Raw genomic sequence first — 22,485 nt, forward strand, 5'->3', positions numbered from 1 at the left:
ATCATTTTTGTAAAAATCAATAAAGGTAAATTTTTTTATTGGATGATAATATAAATTATTTTACTCGGTTAGTCAACTCTATCCTAGTTAGGAAAGTGTTGTTATTGTACACTTATGATGCAAAGTAGATAAATAAATTTGTGTAGACATAACTCAAGTTGTTATTAGCTTTGCAGTGTTATTGATTTTGTACTGACAAAATAGGACTGACAGCAACCAACACTAACTACCAAATCAATGTTTTGTTACAACCAACAGCCTCAAGTCATGCTCGTTACAAGTTATTTTCTCACTCCAAAGAGAACTTGACCAGAAAGTAAAAAGTCAAGAGCTCAATGTACAGTAACAGAAAATAAAATAATTGCTTATTTCGGGTAGTGTCATTTATTCAACTAGGATTGAATCAAAAGCAACTCGCCCTCGCAATAAAGGTGAGGCATCATCATATGAGACCTCATCATGAATCTTTGAATGAGTACTACTGTTGTCAAATGCCAACAACATCTTTTTCTTTCCCAACTAAAGAAAAGGAAAAGCTATTCTAGCAATTTTTAAACAATTTTGTCAGTGCCAATGAACTTTTCATCTGTCTTCTTGTTGAATCTTGACGTCTAAAAACCCTATCACTTCCTTGATGGAAGGGCAAAACAATATTCTGTCCCTATGAGGAGTCTAAAGTGCAAGGTTACTGCAGATTCTTTTCATAGCCTCAGAATTGAGAAAGTTTGTAAAGTAATTAAACTTTATCAGAAAAAGCATAATTTGTCGGGTGGTTATATTATATACAAAGCGAAGTTTCTATTGCACAAAAACATATATTGTTTAGAAGTTGGTGATCAAGAAGAAGCAGCAGTCCAAGTATCCCTGATGGGAAAAGTGCAAGGTTTTAGCCTTCTATCTTTGGGTGGCTGCTTTGATGGTTGTCGAGATCACACTCAAGGTTCTGGATATGGGACAAGGATATGGAACCTCAGTGATCGGCCAGTTGAGCTGCAAATAAGGGTGGGATCAATACTGAAGAAGATTCACACTTTGAAGCCAGGGTCTTCTAAAAGACTGAAATGTAAAAGCATATATAAGGCTTACATGCCTGGAAGAAGTGGCAGTGTTGGAGGAAGCTTCAAGAGTTTGTTGTATTACTATGATGAAACATGTCACCCTTATATTTGGATTCATGACACAGGGTGTCATTCCTTAAGGATGGCTAAGCAGCAGTATATTAGCCTCGAGGATCTCAGGGATTCTTCTGAAATCAAAGTCTTCTGGGATCATCAGAGAGGTTCTATATCTGTTCGGAAGAGAACAAGGCCAGATTTCTGCTGAATTTCAATTTCATTCTTCTCAGCAAATTTTCAAGTTTGTTTGTCATGAGTTCGATATTTTTTTGTTTTCTTTATTTCACGTCGGGTTTCAATCCCCCCTCCAATATTTCATGGTCTCGTGTTTAATTAGTGTATTGAAAGCATAAGATTGAACTTTTTGACCACACTTGATCTGGTTTTTGCATAAGGTTTATTGAGTCGTTTGGAGTTTGAAGGTTATCCTCAAGTCAAAGATGTCTATATGTTTGTCCAAACTATTTTCGAGATACCTACAAAAGATGTTCCGATGTTAAAATTAGCTCAACTTTAATCATTAGGAAGTTAAAAAAACAACAATGTAGATCACTTACCTCTTTACTTCAAACTTATATTTATAAGTTTTAGAATTAGATTTTTATTAACATTAGTCTAATCATGACTCAATTGTGAATAATCACACTTTACTTTTAAGTTAATCAACACTAAAATTAATTAATCTAATTTATAGTCGATCATTTTACTTCTTAACTGATCAGACTTTCAGTTTACTCATTAGATAATTCGAATCAAGATCAACCATTATTGAATTTGTAAGTGATCTAATAATCATATGGTACATCTTGATTTTTTTCATAACATAGAAAAAATCTTATTACTAACATAAATCTAACAAAAATATTCTAATGAAGCACAATAATTAAAAAATCAAACAAAAATTTTTCAATGAGTTTAGTCATGTTAGTTCTAAAATGTCAAGTTATAAAGCTCTTTGATGATCTTAAAATAATATGAACAAAGCATCGAAGATGGAAGAAATGATATTAGTCATCTCTTTAAAATAATATTATAAATTCAACTAATTTTCTCCCTTAGTCAGGATGAATACAAAATAATTGAAGATTAAATCTCTCTTTCATCAACCGTTAAAACCTCTCTTCTACCTACAAGATTATAACTGTCACTAAAACTTGGGATATTTAAAAGTACTTTTAATTATTGTCATATATAAAACATCATGTTACTATATGATTATAATTGTCGTTATACATAATATATATGAATCAATAATTATAATTATGCAAGTATTTTAATAGTGCCAGTGTAGGTCTAAGACAACATACTACAAAAGTTACATTTAAATTATCATCAATATTATCTATGGTAACAATTGTAAAAAAACTATTGCAAATTTTTTTTAAAATTTTCAAAAAATATGTCAACTAGCATATAAAAAAATTATAATTTAAGAAAATTACACAAAAAAACGCTTACACATAAGTTAATAGAGCTTTATAAAAAAATATGTTTCAGTTTTTTTTTTAACTTATGTATTTTAATCTCTATTTCATTTATTTATTTGAAAAACATAAGAATTAGAGAAAGAAAGAAAGAAAGAAAGAAGCCCAGAAGATTGAGATGGTGGTATACTGAAGAAAGTGACAAGAAAAATGATTAAAAATATGGATAGTGGAGTTCATCCAAGTAAAGGGAAAGTGAAGTACTAAAAAATGGTGATTGGTTGAGTAGAGAATAATGTGATGAATGGTGGCAGCAATGGCAGCTCCTAAGAATCACCGGATCTGTTGCACCTGACTCACACCCATTATTTCCGTCTTCCTTTGTTCCCAGAACAGCACCACCACTTCTTGCTTCTGAATTTTAAGATGGGAGTTTCATGGAGTAACAATAACAGAAGAAGAAGAAGAAGCACCTACTTTCATCCTCATCCTCATCCTCATCCTCCACATCTCCCACCCCCTTATTATTACCCTCCGCCGCTTCTGCCACCACCAGCACCGCCTCCACAAGGTTACTTTATCACCTCATCCAACCCTTCTGCTTCTACCTCTACCACCACCGGCTATCTGGGTCCTCCTCCTCAGTATTACCCAAATGTCTACACTGCCAATTCTGTGATGCTTCATCAGCAGCCCTTGTATGCAAATGAGGAGGGAAACGAAATTCACGTTTCGCCACCACCCTATGTCGATCATCAAACCACTAAGAAGATAAGGAACGATGTCAATTTGCATAAACACACGCTACACCTCTGCATAGATCCTAACAATCCAGATCACCACTTGATTTCTTTTGATTTCGATGCCCTCTTTGATGGCAGGTAATCTCAATTCTCTCTCTCTTCCTTTCCACAAATTTTAGATATTTCCTGTGTCATTGTATTTTTTGGTTCAAAATAATATCTACTTACTAGAGACGTTTATAATTCTTGCTTGTAGTTAGACTTTGATCCAATGAACCAGTACAGCATTGTTCACAATTATTTTTGTGCCTGGTTATTAGAAGTTTCATTTTAAAGTATGGAACACAATGTTGCTTTGGCTTACTTATTTGAACAAGTTCACTTGCCAATGAAAGCACGTTGAAACCACAATCTGTGGGTTAGAGCTGCAATCGGTTTGATTGATTGATTATTTTAAGCTGATTGCTCTGGAAAGAGAATGTTTGAACGTACAGTGAATATTAAATGTCTATTATGGAATATTTTTTGCTTGCCTAACTTTCTTTACTCCTTTTATTTTGTAATGGGCAGCATTACTATCTTCTACTTAGCCAAAGAAGAAGAAAATTGTAGGTTTAATCCACTGTTTCCTGATTTGTTTGAGCCAATCACATTTCCCTTTCAAAAAGGGGCAGGCCAGAAATTTTGTCAGCCTTCAGGAACAGGCATTGACCTAGGCTTTTTTGAGTTGGATGATCTTTTTCGACCCTCAGCCGGAGAAGATGTATTTCCCCTTGTCATATGTGCTGAAACTAATAGTATTTCTGTGCTGGATGCATCCCCTCACATGCAAATCACTCAAGCTGTCTTAGAAAAAAACAACGGTGTTGGTCCTTTCCAAGTAAAAGTAGTTAGGCAGATTCTGTGGATTGATGATGTTCGTTATGAGCTCAGAGAGTTATATGGAATAGGAAGTTCAGCAACAGCAGATTTTGATGATAATGATAGCGGAAAGGAGTGTGTAATATGCATGACTGAAGCCAAGGACACTGCTGTCTTGCCCTGCCGACATATGGTATGACATCTGGCCAAAGCAACTTGTATGTGTTTGTTGAATTTTCATACTCAGGTTCAAGCAATAAATACATCTTAAGGTCGTAGAGTGATTCATTAATGATGATTCATGCATTCAATTTTATCATCATTCGGTGACTGCAAAACAGCTTGCAGTTAGAAAATAAATGTCAGTAGTTAATACTTCTAAAAGACTATATTTGTTTTCTTGGTGATCTTTACATTACCTGAATAATTCTTTTCTTCCTCTGATCTTCTTCTGTCAGTTCACCCACTCTTCAATATGGTTTCAAAGGTAGAATCTTGCTAGCATTCATTTGATCATTCATTGATTGTTTCCAATTGTAGATACATTTTTTTGTCAAAACTATACCACTGAAGAATTTGATATCTAGTGCTTTTCTTTCTTCTGGTTAGCTGGAATATAATAATTGTTCAGTAGTAGAGATCTTTTCCTTTCATGGTTATTTTACATCATGTGCATATGTTTATTATGCTGCATTATGTTCATTTATTTCACTACCTTGATTTTCTGGGATAACATCTGTTGTACTTTCCAGTGCATGTGCAGTGAGTGTGCTAAAGCTTTGCGGTTTCAATCAAATAAGTGTCCTATATGCCGTCAACCTATTGAGGAACTTATAGAGATCAGGATAAACGTTGGCAATCAATGACACATTTTTGCCATATGAGGAGCTGAACTGCACGGTATTTTTTTTTTCTTCTTAGTGTAAATTGCAGTCAGCAATCTCTTTATAGTTCTTATGTATTTTTTTTTTTTTTTGCCAAAGTTCATCTGTAAGATGCTCAAAAAGAAAAATAGATCATCTGTGGTTTTACTGTTTTTGAATGTTACTCTGGGGTCATAAATATTGTACAGATGATCATTTTTCTTTTTGGAGTGATATTTTAAGAGAGGATCATTTGTAGGCCTGGTTTGGTTAGCCCAAAATCCTCCTTTATGTATTTTGTTGAGGGTAAATGTTAATGAATTGTTTGAAATTATTCAAAGGTTAAATTTGAATTTATTCATACAAAAATAATGTTCAACATTTTTTACTGTCATCTTTCAGGGATTAAAAAGTTTAGAACTTCTGATTTTAAGTTCCTTTGCTGAAATAGTTGGTCTATCACATGAGTGTGACGTAGAGAGTATAAATAATAAAAATAAAATAAAAAATTCCACGTGTTTAGATTCTTGTTTTTCTTTTCACTATAAAGAATAATAAAAAAAGATTAACTAATATTGCTATACAAGGTACCGTTAAAGGCAGAGCAAAATCAGAATCTTTGAAGCTTGGAGATGTTTTCAGACATGAGCTTTTGAATCAATGAAGATGTAAAAGTAAAACGGATGTAACAAGTTAGTTATGTTGTACTTCATTTGAAATGGGTTCTCTGTTCAACTTTCACACCTTTAAGTAAAAAAGACAAAATTAGAGAATAAGTTAAATGTTTAGTTATTCTGAAAGTATGTTTATACATTTCTAAAAAGTAGAACCTGGGTTGCTTTTACAAATTTAATTTTAACTTAAAACTCAAATTTGCAAACTCTAACCCAAATACGCAAGAGACATTCCATATATTCAATATCAACACGAAACCTTTTTACCATTAAGAATCAAACGGAATTTATTTAATTCCATTCATTGAACAGTTCAACTATTCTAAGCTCTTAATAAGTTGGAGGACAATTTTTATGACAAAAAATTCTCACGCATGTACATTTAAGTTTACAAAATGATAACTGGTAAAGATTTGAGTGCTTCAAGAAACTTATGGTTGTCGACATCATAATCATGTTCCATCCCCACAACATTCATTATTGTGTGGTAAAAATGACTTTTCTTGCTGTACACTTCTCAACCTTAGTTAAGGGTAAGGTGGGTTTGTCTGTAATCATCAATTTGAGTAAGCAAACCATTTGAGACTAATGAGAAAAGAATCTCAATGTTCTTGGAGTAAGTAACAAACAACACAACCCATATTATGACGACGATGATAACTGAGAGCAGTCTAACATTAATGCAGAAAATTGAAATGTGGAGAGATCAGATTTTATGTGAAATGTTGTTGTTGTTGTTAAACTTTAAGAGCTTTTTGTTTGAAAAAACACATGCTCTCCTAGGACATGCTATAAGTTATGAATGGAGACAAGGCAGGGAGGGTGAGCAACACTTTACATATATAATTAACTGACCTTTTCAGAGGTATGGTCCAGCAAAAGAGAAAAGTTAAAAAACCAAGAAACCGGAGAAGATACCATCCAAAATTCATGAAAACTTCCTTACAGTTTCAAGACACCGACTCAACATAGTTTGGCATCTTTTCCAATCTTTTACGAAGAAACAACCAGAAAGTTAACATGGTCCAAGACCTCAGAAAATGAAAGTCCCAACTACATATTCATTTACCATTTTACTTTCTAGTAATGTTGAATCATTTGGAATAATCAAAATAATTAAAGTGTATCAAGGGTTGAACAAGAGTACACAGGAATCAAAACTTTCCCTTGTGGTCAAAGCCTCTCTATTATTATTTTCCAAAAAAAAAAAAAGAGAACATGTGTGAGATTCAACTGCAACTGGCACTGTACTCTTCTAGGTGAGGTTCAATAAATACTCTCCCTCCTCACCCCACTTCCTCTGAGTGTGAAAATTCCTATTCTCTCTGATCAATCACTGTCCAAACACCATGTGAACCCTTCCACATAAATAGTAATGCCTTTGCATTTGCATGGCTGCCCCAAGTCATTCTTCACACACAATCCCTAAAACTCACATTCCAAATATAGATACCCCCTATCAAACTCCAAAAAATCACCCACCATTTCTTCACTTGTATAAAAGTTATGATATCATACTTGTGCCAGTCACCATCATCTATTCCAAAGAGTTCTTCTTTTTCAATTTTGTTCAGTTTCTGGGTGCCCTTTGAGTTCAGGAAACTCCACCACCATCACCGTATCATCAAACACTAATTATTAACCTCGGCATATAAATATGTTAAAATTAAGCTCTTATGCTTCCAGCAGTGACATAATAAACAACGTACACCTGTTACTCGTGAAAAAGTCCATGTCTTGTTATACAAAATAAGTGCCATGTCTCTTTCTTTAAACCATGTTTCCTTTCTCACCACCGTTCATTCAAACACTCTTTCATGGTAAAGTGACATGTTCAAAGCGATAAAGGGGAAAAGCCACAAGGACTTCATCACCATTTAGGCTTTTAATAATTCGGTTTGCTAGAGAAAACTTGAAGGAAGGAAAATGAAAAAAAAAAAAAAAAAGCGCAGAACGTGATTGATCGAGGACTACCTAGTTTTCGGTTGCTTTCTTTCACCTAATTTGCTGTTAAAGTAGTGCTTCCATGATTTAATCAGCTTCACTTTATTATTAATTAGTTGCCCATAAAACGTGACCAGCTACAACTCCATTTTCGTTTCACAAGTTTGGCACCAACACAAAGGAAAAGGACCCATAAATTCTGGCGGTCCCACACTATTCCAAATGCGGCCATTGTCACTTTTTCTGCCAAATACATATAATAATATACTCATTATGTCTATTATACAGTTTTATTTTTCTCCTTATACCATCCTAATACATATCATAACTGTCTTCCATTTACAGCCAATATTTTCTTCATTTATTCATGAGTGTCCACCAAGGACACTTCTTTTTCTCATAATAAATAACTTTAACCATTAAATTTTAATATATTATATATTATTAATCCATAGTTTTGTTACAATAACTTTAAAATTGTGAAAGATTTTTTAAAAAATTAGAACACAATTGAAAAGATAAGATAAATAGTTTTTTGGAGGTAGTTAAAACCTATGGGAAGGCATAGATTTCGGAAAGAACTAAAGTTAAAGGCTATGCTAAAGTATGGACAAAAAATGCAGTTAATGGATGGTAGAAAAAAATTATGTGCTGTTGGAAAACGATGTTATGTGGAACTATAATACCTAATAAGTATTTAATGTTAATTTGAAAGTGAACTGAGTTCATGTGTCTACTGCTGTTCGACAATGATGTTTGGCGTTTTGATATTTATATATGAATCCGGATTAATCCATGTTCAGTGTCTAACCAATAATTTCAAAACCAGAACAGAAAGAAAAATCTAATTAACAATTACGTTTAACATAATTTTGAATTTTTTTGGACATAAAAAACTAAATATTCTCTTAATAAAAATATCAAATTAAGTGTTAATTTTACTATTTGTACTAACAAAAGAAAACCTTAAGCACTAATAACAAAGTTAACTGTGCTAAACTGAGATTCTGCTCACAATTATTAAAAAAAAAACTTTATTGGACATTACGACATATGGATCATATTAACTACCTGATAGAGTTTGTAGAGATTATATAAGGTTGACATTTTATTTTTCAAACATCGAAGAAAGTAAACACCATTTATTAAACAACTAAGATATCCTAATTGAAGAGAGAAAAAATAATTCTAAAACCATCTGAACTTGTCAAAAGTACGTAATTTTATTTTAATTTTGGTAGAAGATAATTTAGTATGTAATGTAGGATTATAGTAAAAAAAAATACTTAAAACTACGGGTATAATCAAATAATTTATCTATAAATAAAAATATAAATATTATATATTAATTCAAAAATTATTATTATAATTAATTATTAGTCTATAAATATATTTATTTTGATAAAATAAAATAAAAATTTATACTAAAAGCTTACTCATTTTTATTATTTTATATTTATTAACTATTTTAATACATAATAAATAAAATAATTGAATAAGTCAACTTTACTTCTAAAATTTGAGGAAGTATAAGTGTACATTGGTTTAAAATTTAATTAAATTGAACACTGACAAGTAGAGTATACTATTTTTTTAAGTTTTTTAAGCAGACTAATTTTATAATGTACACAAAAATTATAGACTTTTTTTTATATATTCGAACTTCGTAAATATACTAATGATCAAAGAGACAGATAAATAAAATTAATAAAAATATTTAAAAGTTTAAAAATGGGTTAATTTGAACTAAGACAACTTTACTTTTTATTTTTTTTCACTTCTCATTTTCATCCTCAGAGTATTTCGATTAAAGAGAAAATTAGATATAGAAAAATAAATAAAATAAAGAAAAATAAATAAAAACGTGAAATTATTTAAATAAAAAAATAATAGAAAATAAAAAAAGTTTGTAGTAAATTTAAATGACGTGATAAAACAAATTTGATTTTATATTAATATATTTAGAGAAATTTGATGTGAAAAATACATTTAAAAAATATAAATTAAAATTAATTTGAGAATAAAATAATTTTTAAAATTTTAATAAATTAAAATTTACATTTCAAAATAAAAATATATCTAAAATATTAAAATTTAAATAAATCAATTTTATTTTATCAATATTTTAACATCTTAATTTTATTTATTTTTATATACGAATATATTAAAAACAATTATTTATATTAAAAATAATTCATTATATTTTTTATGTAATCATTCATCTTTAACTTATTCTTTTTTTCAGTTAGGAAAGTTTTAATCAACGTACAGAAAACAAAGTTTTTTAAAGGGAAAAGTGTTTTTGCACAATACCCAGAGGAGAAAGAAAGATATTTTAATATGACCTATATAAAACGTTTTAGAATCCTAACAATAATATTATTTATCCATTCAAACGTAAATTTAAAAATAAAAAAAATGTTTTACAAATGAATAATTATTTTATAAAAATTAAATTATAAATTATAAAAATAAAAAATAGTGTGCTATTAAAACATATAAAAAAATATACAAAACTTAAATAATGAAACATAAAAATAAGTAAAATATATAAAAAAATTGAAATAATTAAATATGCAAAAAAAAAAAATAGAAGGCTTGATTCCAAGATCTGTAAACAAAAGGATAGTAAGATTTGCAAGATGACTCATACTTGAATTTAAATGTTTTCATTTAAACAAAAAATATATTTTATTTTTTAGATTTATTTTTTTTACAATAACCTAAATTAGTTTCCAAGTCTAATAAATAATATTTTTTTTATCAAATTATTAATAGGCAACCCACTTACATTAGTATAGGCCAACAATCAATTTTTGTTAGAAAAAGAGTAGTGAATGCTACTATTTTTAATTGAATGTGACATTGATAAGATAAGTCTCCTCTATAATGCATTTCCTTCTTTGCCAATTATAGGCAAATTGAATAATGGAATTCACCCAACGATAAATACATATACTATCTATCTAACTCGTGCATTAAATATACACTTTCTGGTATGCACACACTATTTTTTTTTCTTTCAAAATGAACAAATAGTAAAATAGTTTTTCAATTATTTTTAGACTCAAAAAATTTACTATTCTTATAAGACTTAAAACATCTTCAATAGTATCTCATAAGTTTATCGAATTTAAGTGTGTGTGTGACATAAGTTTACTTTGACAACATAGGAGAAGGATTCATTGAATAATAGATTAGTCAAATTCATTATTTAAAGGATTATCAGGAAACATTTTATTAGAACATGTTAACATAAAAATAACCAAAATTATGAACATTGATTAAACTATTAATTAATTACTGTGCTTAAATGCAAGTTAAAAAATAAAACATTTGAGGAAATGTTATGGAAATGGAAAGCAGAGAAAGTTTGAAATTATGAAAAATTGAAGAGTGTTTAATGAAAAATAATTAATTATATTAAAAGATAAAAGTTAAAAGAGTTGAGAAATTGGAATAAAATCATGGGACGTTAGAGTTTAGTTTGAAGAAGATGTGATGCGTTGCTTGTTTGATATATTATGAAAAGATTGAACAAAAATTCTTGAGATCGCTCAAGTGTTTTGACCCCAAATTGAGGAAAGCGTGTTGAAAGAGAGAGGAAATGTACCATAATGCAGTATAGATTAAGTTAATTTACAAGGAAGCCACTGATTAAAATTAATTGTATGATCCCCATTTCTGTTTAAAAATCTGACACAGTACAGCAGTGATAATTAGTGTTGCAAGAAATATCGAAAAAACAAAACTCACATCAGAATTATACTTTCCTTTTTCTTCTCTCACTTCTTCATTGTCATTTATGATTTTTTAAGCATTCCCACCTCACAGTCTTCGAGCCAAGCCAAAACCAAAACCAAACCAGGAGAGAGAAATGTGTGGTTAAAGGTAGTTTCTCTTCCTTCTGGAGTTACTGTCTTACTCTCTCTTATTACTATTACAGAGGCTCCTCCTCTCCTTAGCTATATTTCATACACCAAAATATCAATAAATAAAGGCATCGACAAAGATCAAAGGCTTGGAGGCACCATTCTCTCTGTGCTCTTCTGATCTCTCATTTTCCTCTCTTCTGCTTTGCTTCTCCCTCTTTTTTCCCAATGACTATTCCTCACTCTCTCTCTTTCAAACTCTGACCCAACAAAACCATTTCTTTTCTGTCATTTCCTCTATGTTTGCTTCCCAAACACAGAACCTCTGTTACCCCTTCTGTCATTTCCTGCTCAGATCTATCACCTCCCTTTTCGGCCGTTTTGCAAGTTACAATCTTTTTCTTCCTTGGGCTCTGAGACATGAGTAAAGAGGAATTCTTGAAGATACAGGTAACAAATCCATGCCATCCTCCATTCTTTATTCAGACTCCTTTTTTTTTTTTCCTTTCTTCCTAATTGGTGTGATTAATGTATTTCGGACATTTCTGATTTTGTCACCATCCATTCAGTTTCTTCTTTTTTGTTTATTCTGTTTGTTTGTGATTGTGGGATTGCTTGTGGATGCAGAAATGTGTTCTTAGAGTGAACATACACTGTGATGGATGCAAACAGAAAGTGAAGAAAATCTTGCAGAAAATTGACGGTATGGCAAATATCACAGTAGTTCCTTTGTGATTTCACTTTTTTTTTTTTTTTAAGAAATGTCGGTGCTCTTTCATTTATTGTGTGAGGAAGAAAACAAAATCTCCATCTCATTTCTGTGACACAAGTCTTGAATACACCCTTTTCTTTACTTGTTTACAGGTGTGTTCACCACACAGATCGATGCTGAGCAAGGGAAGGTGACGGTTTCAGGCAATGTGGACCCCAATCTTCTCATCAAGAAGCTTGCAAAATCGGGGAAACATGCAGAACTCTGGGGTGCTGCACCTAAACCCAGCAACAATCACAATAATAACCAGAACCACCCTGTCAATGCCAACCAGGTCAAGAACATGCAAATTGAACACCTCAAAGGTATGGGAAACCACAACCAGAACAACAAAGGTCAACATCCTAAGGGTGGTGGTGGAAATAACCAACCCAAAGGTGGTGGTGGTGGTGGTGGTCAACAACAAGGACCAAATCCTCAACAGCAACTGCAGCTCCAGCAGCAGCAGCAGCTCCAACAGCAGCAGCTCCAGCAGCTCCAGCAGCAGCAGCGGCTCCAGCAACAGCTACAACAACTTCAACAGATGAAAGGATTTCAAGATCTGAACATCCCTCAATTCAAGGACCTCAAGCTTCCCCCACACAACTCCAACCCAAAAGCTGTTAAGTTTGATATTCCAGAGGATGACGAAGACTTCACCGATGATGAATTGGATGATTTTGACGATGATGACGAATTTGACGAGGAGTTTGATGATGACGACGAAGATGATGTTATGGATGATCTTCCACACAACAAAATGAAATTACCACCAACGATGATGAATGTTCCCAAGGCTGCCAATAATGTTGCTGGAAAGAAAGGTGCAGGACCGGTTCCTTTTCAAGTACAAGGGGGAGGACAAAAAGGTGGTGGCGGAGTCAGCATCGGTGGTGGCCACCAGGGTGGAGGTAACAAAAGTGGCAACAATGGCGGTAAGAATGGAGGTGGTGCATTTGAGGGTAAAAGCGGTGGTGGAGGGAACAAGAATAACAATGGAGGAGGAGGAGGAGGAGGAGGTAACTTTAACAATAACATGAACATGAATGGGGGTAAGAAAGGTAATCCAATGGGTGCAGGTGGTGTTCAACCACCAATGAACGCTGGATTCCGAAACATGGGTGGTGGTGGTGGCCCCCATGGTATGTCCGGGCCAAATGTAGGTCCCATGAACATGTCAATGCCGAACATCCCGGCCGTGCAGGGACTTCCAGCGGCCTCCTTCAGTGGCGGTGGATACTTTCAAGGCGGCGGCGGTGGTCCGAATGGTATGGCTGGAAACCCTTTCCAGCAGCAGCAGCAGCAACTTTTACAGCAGCAGCATCAACAGTTACAACAACAACAGTTGCAGCAACAACAACAACATATGGGTGCAATGATGGGAAACGAGAGATTCCAGCCAATGATGTACGCCAGACCTCCGCCGGCGGTGAATTACATGTACCCTCCTTACCCCTATCCTCCTCCAGATCCTTACACCCACTTTTTCAGCGATGAAAACACCTCTAGTTGCAACGTAATGTGAATCTATCACAGATCCCATCTCATGCCGTTTCTGCATATCTGCTTCCCTAGTTTCTCATTTCAGATCTATTATATTATTATACAACAATGCAATCACTTTCATAATTGTAGTATCTTATTTTTCTATTTTTCTTTCATCCCTTTCATTCCTCTAAGTTATATTAGGGGTTTAGTTCACCATAGGGGACTAGTTCTATAGATTTTATAATATAATTAATACTATCATTATTATTATTGTTCTTGTTAAAAGATTTTGAGATGTGGTAGAAGTATGTGTTTATATAGGTGAATTGAAAAGAGAAAAAAGAATGGTTTGTTTAAATCTATGGAACGCATGGAAAAGGAACTTAACTTTAATTTAATTAATTTTGTTCAATTTTTTAACTGATTATTTTTTCAGTTCTCTTAATATTTATTTTTTAAAAAATAAAAATTGGTGATTTAACAGATAAAAAATTAGTAAATTATGACGACTTTATAAAAGAAAGTGATTGAATCTGTAAAAAATAATAGAAGGAAAGAGTGAGTGGGGCCAGAAGAGAAATTGATCTCGTGATGGTTTATATAGTATTTTAAAATTAGAATTTGGTAGAGTAGATAGACGATAAGCCGAATTATTTGACTGAAAGCAATAATGCAAATGCAAAAGAGTGAGAGTGGAGAGTGATGCAGATAATCATAACTCTTATATTTCCAAAATCTAAAGCCGTTGACACTTGCCAGCACATAGGAAGAAGGAGAAGAAGATTGTGGGTCCCACTGGTCATCATTTTGGGATTGGATGGGCCACATGATGATGATTGTGATTATGATGGAATGATCTGGTCCGTTGATGGGTGGGTAGAAGGGAAGAATATTATATAAGAAGATTGCACATGTGAATTGGTGAGGAGCTTAGGAGGTGATCCAAGTGATGGTGTGAGTTGTTGGGTGGGTGAGGGGTACTGGAATGTGATGACCGCATGTGATCCTGCTTCCCCTCCATTTTATAATAAATACTAATAATATTATTCTTAATGTTAATGTTAAAATTACAATTTAATAATTATAAAACTATTTTCAAATAATTAATCAATTAAAATGTTTTTTATCTAAACTAGTTACTCACATCTTATTTTAGTTTAATTTTAGCCAATCTTATTTTATTTAAACTAATTTTATCAAGTAAAATCTTTTATTTTAAATAAAAACTCATTTTAAATTTCATTTCTTTTCACACTCTTTTATTTTTCTTACTCCTACAAACTTATCTTTAAATCTAATTAGAGACATAGCAACTAAATTTGTCTTCTGTATTATTCTAATTTATTGTGATTTTGACAGAGAATCTCAATATTAATTAAATATTAACTAAGCCCCAATATGAGTATATTAAAAATAAACATTAATTTTTTGTTTAGTTCTTTTTAGTAACTTATTTTTAAGATAAATATTCATTTTTTTATGATTATTTAACTATCTATTTGTGCTTTTATATTCATTTAATACTTATATAATTATAATTTATTTTTTAATACCTGATGTTAGAGAAAATAATTATCATTTAATATTTGATACTTAATAATTGATGATATCATATTTTATTTGTTGTAATTTTACTCTCTTTTTTCTTTGTAAAAAAGTTTATTTAATTAATATTTAAATAAATACATAAAATACAGGTACGGATATTCTTAGAGATAAAAATATAAATGAAAATGAGATACTCAAACCCAAATCATCTCTTACTAATACTATTATATAAACACATGCATCAATATGCAATATTACTTTAAGCCTATCTATTTCTTAAATATCTCGATATATATCTCATTAAGGAGTTGATTTAATATATTTCTTTTAAATCCTTGATAGGAAAATAAAAAATAAAGATATCACACCTTAAAACAAAATAAGATATTTAACTATACTTATATATGAAGTAAATTTTAACACATTTTAAGGTATTCTTTCAATTTCAATTTCATTTAAATAATGTTATTAAAATTAATTATAGTAAGCATTATTTATTTTGAAATCTAGAATTTTTATCAATTTTATTTTTAAAATACTTTTTATTATAATTAACTTTAACTTCTAAGTCATGTAAAACTTTTAGATGTATTGAAACAAATCTCTATTCGAGGTTAAGGAAAATTATATGTTGTAAAAGGTTACATAATCACAAACAAAACAACTTTTTGAGGCATGTACATTTATTGTTTTTAAAGACTTATCCACGGTATATTGTGCAAGTCTCTCATGATATAACAGAAATTTTTTGAATTTTTCGAGAATCTTAAAAACTAGAAGGAATTTTTTAAAAGTGAACGACTAAACCCAAAATAATAAAAGAAAGAGAGAAGAAAGAAAATGAGAGAAAGTGAGAGAGATTGAAAGGCTAAGTAGTGTTTTCGAAAGAGTCAAAAGGGATTTATTTATAGACCCTATTGAGAAAATCACTTAGTTTTTGCGTACGGAGAAAGTATCGTAACTTACAATAGAGACTGACCAACAAATCCAACAAACTGTGGCATATGGAAGAATTGCAACATTCAATTGAAATGGATGTTGTGCTTTTCGAGATTTGTGACAATAGAATTGGGCCTGATGAGATCAAGGCCATGCTATTTTAAAGGGTTAGTTTTGTAATATTCTGTATAACTTCAACAATCCCTAACATAATGCAAAAGTAAGATAAAGAAAGAAGAGAAATAAGATAAATCTTAGGTCTCAAATAAGATGTAATGTATCAGAGTTGGTATAACAAGTTATATGAATTAGTCTTAGATTGAGAAACTTAATACACATTATTATTGGTATAACAAATTATATGAACCAATGACACTTTATGTGCGTTAGTAGTTTATCAATTACAATACACCCCATAATTCTTATTATTATCACTATGTTAGGCTTATTAGGCCATGTAGGTGCTTGGTAAGTGCTTTAGAGATTATGCTAATATCTTCTACAAGCGATCTCATTCGATATTCATATAGACTATTTCATCAAATGTATGCTTAAACAAAATTCTTAAACCATATAAAATTTAATTACAAAGTTTAATCTCTCAATAATGTAATCTCTAACACTTTCACACATAATTGATTTAAAATCAATTTAATTCTATCAAAACTATCAAGTGACTTGTTTTTATCCATATGAACCTTATTCACGAGATCTTCAATCACAAATGTTGGGTTATCATCACTTGATTTTTTTGCAAGTGACTTAAGTGTCATTTCCTTCAATGTTTCTAAAACCATATTTTTTCTCAAAGGTTTCATCAAAGAATTTTCCAGATTTTGTTCCGATTTCACATAGTCATTGAAAATTGTTGCATTCTTTAGCATATGCTTCACCAAATTATGTCTTGATTGGACATGTTTAATATTTTCATAATAACTCTTATTTTTAGCTATTTTATTTCTGATTGGCAATCACAATATATTAACATAGAAGGAGTTGGTTTCATTCCTAGTGGAATGTTTGCTAAGAAGTTTTACTATCACTCAACTTCACTATAGCCATTTCCAAACTAACAAACTCGTATTCATTGTTGTTGATCTTGCAATAATTGTTTGTCTAACTAATCTTCATGTCATCGTACCACCCCCTAAGTGTGAATAAATAACCAATAATGAATTTTGTCTCATTTGAATCAAAGACCCAGTTAGCATCATTATATTCTTCTCGCACAACAGGAAATTCGTTATTTCAATGAGATAATTCATTGAACTTTCTAAGTATCTCATAAGTCTTGCAAGTGCATCATAATATTCCTGATTAGAACATTAAGTGTACATACTTAATCTACCAACTACATAAGCAATATCAGGTATATAAAAGCTTATTAAGTGTAGTAAGCTCCCAATTATATGGTTATATTGAGTTTGAAAAATAGATTCTCTATTTTTCATTAATTTAGAATTAGCACCATAAGGGTTACTCACTATTTTGAAGTCATAATACTCAAACTTCTTAAGTTTCTCAAAGTATTATTCTTGGGATAATTATATATTATTTCCCTTCCTTATAATTACAATAGCAAAAATCACATTGGATTTACCCAGGTTTTTCATTTCAAAATTAGAACCTATAAAAAATTTAGTTATAGAGAAAATCTCATTGTTGTAACAAAAGTTAACATGTCACTCACATACAAATATATAATGACACATTCATCATTTTAAGATTTAGAATACACACATTTATCAGCATCATTAGGTAAAAAAACATCACAAAGCAACACATTGTCAAGATTTTCATGCCATTGTTTTCGTGTTTGTTTCAACCCATACAAAGATTTTAATAGTTTGCACACTGTATTCTCTTGACCAAGTGCAATATGCCATTCAGGTTGAGTCATATAAATTTTCTCCTCTAATTCACCATTTAGAAAAGTAGTTTTAACATTTATTTAGTGTATCACTAGCTTATGGATAGTTGTAGGGCTAATAACACTCGAATAGATGAAATCCCAGTCATAGGGACAAAGGTATCAAAGTAATCTATGTTGAGTTTTTAGTATAAAATTTTGCTACAAATATTGTCTTATACTTATCTATTGATCCATGAGGGTGATACTTTTTCTTAAAGATCCACTTCCAATCAATGAGCGCTACAAAGACAAAATTAGTGTTTACATTAACCATCATGATACTTTAACTCCAACTTTTCTTAGTAGTGCTACAAAGATTAGATTAAATCTGATAGATGACACATGTAGCACATTACTTAAGGCCAGAGTCTTCCCTATGTGAGCTTTAAAAGAACTTTCCTTTTTTTTGGAATAGGAGTTATCCTAGAATCACCAAAATACATATGTTATTTTACATTCCCCACACTAGTGTAGGAGGTAAAAACACTTTTGTTTGCATAAATATATTTGATAGCACTAGAGTTTACCACCCATTTACTCACATTGATCATCAAATTTATTTCAAAAACTATCACAATAATGATTTCTTCTATTTTGGCATTTGTCTCAACAGGATTGTTGTTCTTTAACTTTATTTTCTTTAGAAATGGGGTTAGATGCAATCATATGATAATTTTAAAAATTAATTTTACTTTTATTATTAAGTTTTTCCTCGTATCTTTTTAGAGCTTTAATAGATAATGTCACAGGCTTTGTAACAACACACTCCTTAGTGGTATTTTCGACTTTCAAAATGACTTTTGAAATATTCAGGAAAGGTTTCGCAAAGATTACTATAATTTTGGAAACACTATTTGACTTTTTTGGTGTAGAGTTAGTGTTGGTGTCCATACTGTCAGCCTTTAAGTTTTTAAGATTGTTGTGAAAACTTATGAAATCACAGACAAAGACTTTCTGAAGTGTTTAGATTCATTAATCTTAAAGACTTATCGATAGTGTATTGTGCAAGTCTTTCAAGACATAGGTCAATTTAGATTTTTTGAGGGTTAAAATATTAGCAAAAAGTTTTTTTTTAAGAGTGAACAACATAAAAAAAAAAAAGAGAAAAGAGAAAAAAAATAGAGAAAGTGAGAAAGATTGAAAGTCCAAGTTGTGTTTTCGAAAGAGCCAAAAAGATTTATTTATAAACTTTACATAGAATACTACTTAGAATTGGCTTGCAGAGAAGGTATCGCACCTTGCGCTAGAGACTGACCAACAAATCCAACAAATCGTAACTTGCAGAAAAACTCCAATATTCAATTAAAATGGTTGGCCTGATGAAATCAAGGCCATACTCTTTTAAATGGTTAACTTTGAAATATATTAGAAGTCCAACATAATAATTCATCTTTGAAACCATTTTTCTACTTTCTTAATTAAGAAAATATATATTTAAATTATCCTTAATCTTAATTCTTATACTCCAGATTCTTTTTTTTAAATATTTTAATTATCACTCTATTAATTAAATCTTCAAAATGCATTTATATTGGTATATTAAAAAAGTTTTTAATATATTTTGAAACATGAAGATCATCAATTCATTTGTGTGTTTTGAATACTCAACAAACACAATAAACAGACACTAAAAACAAAACTCAAAAGAAAATCTAAATTCTATATGTTGAATTATTTAATTACATTATTTAATATCGCATGTGTTTGAGGCATATGCATTGATTGGTGAAGATGCATGTGTTTTAGAAGGGAATGGAATTGAGTGGGAGTTGGAAAGATGAAATTTAACCTAAAATGGTCCATACTCCTACGGGGGACACCTACCCTAAAATCCGACTCTGTGTCCCAAACATACTATTCTTCTGCTAATTCTTTTATTACACAATTCTTTCATTAATTCCAGATTCGATTAGGGTATCCTTTATCAAGATACACACTCATGCAACTATTTATAAATGAATAAAGCATCAATTAAGGGTTAACTTCCATGCACATCACATCTTTTTGTAAACATTTTATTCTTTACAAACAATTTATTACCTTGAAAGTGAAAAAAAAAAAATCTTTCTACTGTTAACACAAAAGTTTTTTATACCAATTTTAAAACAAATATAAAAGCAGAGAATATAAAATATATTGACTTTTTATACTGTATTTTTTTATGCCAATTAAAGATATAGCTGATATAGAAAAAAAATTCACAAGCAAAAATTATCTCACTTCCTTCCTGTTTCGTCAAGAGAAGAAAAATAAAACTATTCACAAAAGATACTTACACCTTTTTCTGTGAAATACTTTTGGTAAATAATATCTATGCATTATTTTTAGAATTATATTTTGCAGGAAATACCTACAATTTTTTTTTGTGTAAAATTATTTGCAGAAAGTTATTACAATTACTATAATTTCTATAAAAAATAATTTTGTTTTTATCATAATTATTATTTTAAAATAATATGAAAGAAATTTAAACGCTACTTCGTGCTTCTCAGATGAGACAGTTCTTCTGTTTCTCATTTCTCATTGACACTTGTTTTTTACTTTCATTCTCATTTTCACTATCAATTTTAGTACAAAAAATATACTTACTAATTTAATTTTGCAGGAAAAATTACTTGGGAATTTTCTTGCAAGAAATTATTTGTGAATTTAAAATACGGAAAAATAAAGTTACTTGCAATATTTACATTTACAGGAAAAAGTATCTACTGTTTTTTAAATTGATTTTTTTCAGGAATTTTTGGTAAGAAATTTTGCTTCCAATGTTTCTCATAAAAAAATTTACAAGAATTTTCTTACGAATTTTTATATTTTACAGGGAGTATTACTATCGATCAAAATTAGTGAAAAAAATTGGCAGGAAGCGCTTTTCCTGAAAAATTTTATAAAAAAAATCCATCAAATATGAAAAATTCTAATAGTGGAAAGTATATCACGCTATATTCAGCCATTTTATTTTATTTTTTCTTAACATAAGTTCCTATGCATCTTTTTAAATATCGTTCCTAGAATTTTTCTTATTAATAGAATTAGATAATTGTTGTATAGTGGTACAATTTTTGCTATAGAGTACTATTTTTTATTGGAAATGTTGTATTCATAAAAATAAATATTTTTTATATAATAAAAAGAGAGAAGAGAAGGTATACATAATAAATAGAGTTGTTAATTTATCAAAGATAGTGCTTCTAAGTAAAATAAAAATTAAAAATTAGTTCAGTTTTAATAGTTTTCATTACCACAATAGTTTAGTTTTAAAACACTACACTTAAAAAAAATAAAGAAAACGTTACTTAAATAATCAGAAACGTTTAACCTTCCTCCAGAGTAAAAAACTGACAATATTTTATTTTATTTAATTAAATAAACGTAAATAATTTGAAGATTTTAATAGCAAACGATGTAGACTATCACTTTTTTATTACTTTATGTATTCTCACCTGTAATTAAACTTATCTAAAATACCTCTCACCAAACTAATATTTGTTTTCAATAATATTGATAAAGACTCCTAAAAAACAATATAACTTAAATTTAATGTTATTTTATATCTTGTAATTAAATCTAATTTTGATAGGCAAAATAATATAGCTAATATTATTTTGTTAAATGTATGAAAGAAATGTTTAAAAATGCTTTTCTAAAAGAAGTTTTAAAATAGATAAATTGGTGTAACTTAATAATGAATTGAACTATGAAACTTTGTTTGAGACTAATAATAGATGAATTCATCTGAATCCGTGGGATTGATGGATTGGACAAATCGTGAGTTAAACTGTCTAATCTTATGTTTCGTATTCAATTTATTTTATAATCCTTAAATACACTATTTATTATCATGCGTTGCATCGCAACTAATAATCTTATTAAAATATATTATATAATGGTAACTACAGGAATTAAATATAAAATAACATAAATAATTAATAGCATTTAAGATTTATATAAAATAAACAATAAATGAAGATAATATATATAAAGAGCATAACGTAAATTTATATTTATTATAATATTGTCTTAACTTGAATTTATTAAATATTAATTGAATTGTTTTGTGCACTTCATATCCACTTACTAGAAATCAGATGTGTATATATGTCACCATTATCTAGAACTGTCAAAACGGATAATCCGGTTCGATCCAGTCTGGTCCATCACGGGTTGATTATTTAGTGAGCCAAGGCTCATTTATTAGTCAGTCAGAAAAATCTGAATTCAGCTCAACCCACCACGGGTTGGTGGGTAAATAGTTGGTTCACTAGTTCATTTAATTATAATTTTTTTAAAATAAAAAAATTACAAATTTTCTATATTCAAATTTAAACAAATTTCACTCCTAAAAAATAATGTT

General features: G+C 30.2%; 3 protein-coding genes across 4 annotated transcripts; all 3 read left to right on the forward strand.

The window, feature by feature from the left end:
- Window positions 1-521: 521 nt before the first annotated feature.
- On the forward strand, window positions 522-1,491 carry LOC106765717. The gene has a single exon (XM_014650423.2). It carries the CDS (start codon window positions 664-666, stop codon window positions 1,321-1,323), a length of 660 nt encoding a protein of 219 aa, XP_014505909.2. The 5' UTR covers window positions 522-663; the 3' UTR covers window positions 1,324-1,491.
- A 1,208-nt stretch (window positions 1,492-2,699) lies between these two features.
- Window positions 2,700-5,708, forward strand: LOC106765716 (probable E3 ubiquitin-protein ligase LUL4). Of its 2 annotated transcripts, XM_014650422.2 has the most exons (4): window positions 2,700-3,420; window positions 3,853-4,336; window positions 4,896-5,043; window positions 5,594-5,708. In XM_014650422.2, the coding sequence occupies exons 1-3, from the start codon at window positions 2,966-2,968 to the stop codon at window positions 5,007-5,009; spliced, it is 1,053 nt and encodes a 350-aa protein (XP_014505908.1). In that variant the 5' UTR covers window positions 2,700-2,965; the 3' UTR covers window positions 5,010-5,043; window positions 5,594-5,708. The 2 variants fall into 2 exon arrangements, with proteins under 2 accessions (XP_014505908.1, XP_014505907.1); XM_014650421.2 differs by lacking the exon at window positions 5,594-5,708 and having other exon boundaries at window positions 4,896-5,392.
- Window positions 5,709-11,569: 5,861 nt separating this feature from the next.
- On the forward strand, window positions 11,570-13,908 carry LOC106769380 (heavy metal-associated isoprenylated plant protein 32). The gene is made up of 3 exons (XM_014654982.2): window positions 11,570-11,946; window positions 12,124-12,199; window positions 12,361-13,908. The coding sequence occupies exons 1-3, from the start codon at window positions 11,917-11,919 to the stop codon at window positions 13,770-13,772; spliced, it is 1,518 nt and encodes a 505-aa protein (XP_014510468.1). The 5' UTR covers window positions 11,570-11,916; the 3' UTR covers window positions 13,773-13,908.
- The last annotated feature ends 8,577 nt before the right edge of the window (window positions 13,909-22,485 follow it).

This window comes from Vigna radiata, chromosome 7, assembly GCF_000741045.1.
Source record: "Vigna radiata var. radiata cultivar VC1973A chromosome 7, Vradiata_ver6, whole genome shotgun sequence".
NCBI lineage: Eukaryota > Viridiplantae > Streptophyta > Magnoliopsida > Fabales > Fabaceae > Vigna > Vigna radiata.

Bases quoted from the DNA above. Each gene is read 5' to 3' on its own strand.
- LOC106765716 (XM_014650422.2), top strand. From the start codon at position 2,966: ATGGGAGTTTCATGGAGTAACAATAACAGAAGAAGAAGAAGAAGCACC. The intron at 3,421-3,852 runs GTAATCTCAATT...TGTAATGGGCAG, and splicing joins GATGCCCTCTTTGATGGCAG to CATTACTATCTTCTACTTAG. The intron at 4,337-4,895 runs GTATGACATCTG...TGTACTTTCCAG, and splicing joins TCTTGCCCTGCCGACATATG to TGCATGTGCAGTGAGTGTGC.
- LOC106765717 (XM_014650423.2), top strand. From the start codon at position 664: ATGAGGAGTCTAAAGTGCAAGGTTACTGCAGATTCTTTTCATAGCCTC.
- LOC106769380 (XM_014654982.2), top strand. From the start codon at position 11,917: ATGAGTAAAGAGGAATTCTTGAAGATACAG. The intron at 11,947-12,123 runs GTAACAAATCCA...TTGTGGATGCAG, and splicing joins AGGAATTCTTGAAGATACAG to AAATGTGTTCTTAGAGTGAA. The intron at 12,200-12,360 runs GTATGGCAAATA...ACTTGTTTACAG, and splicing joins AATCTTGCAGAAAATTGACG to GTGTGTTCACCACACAGATC.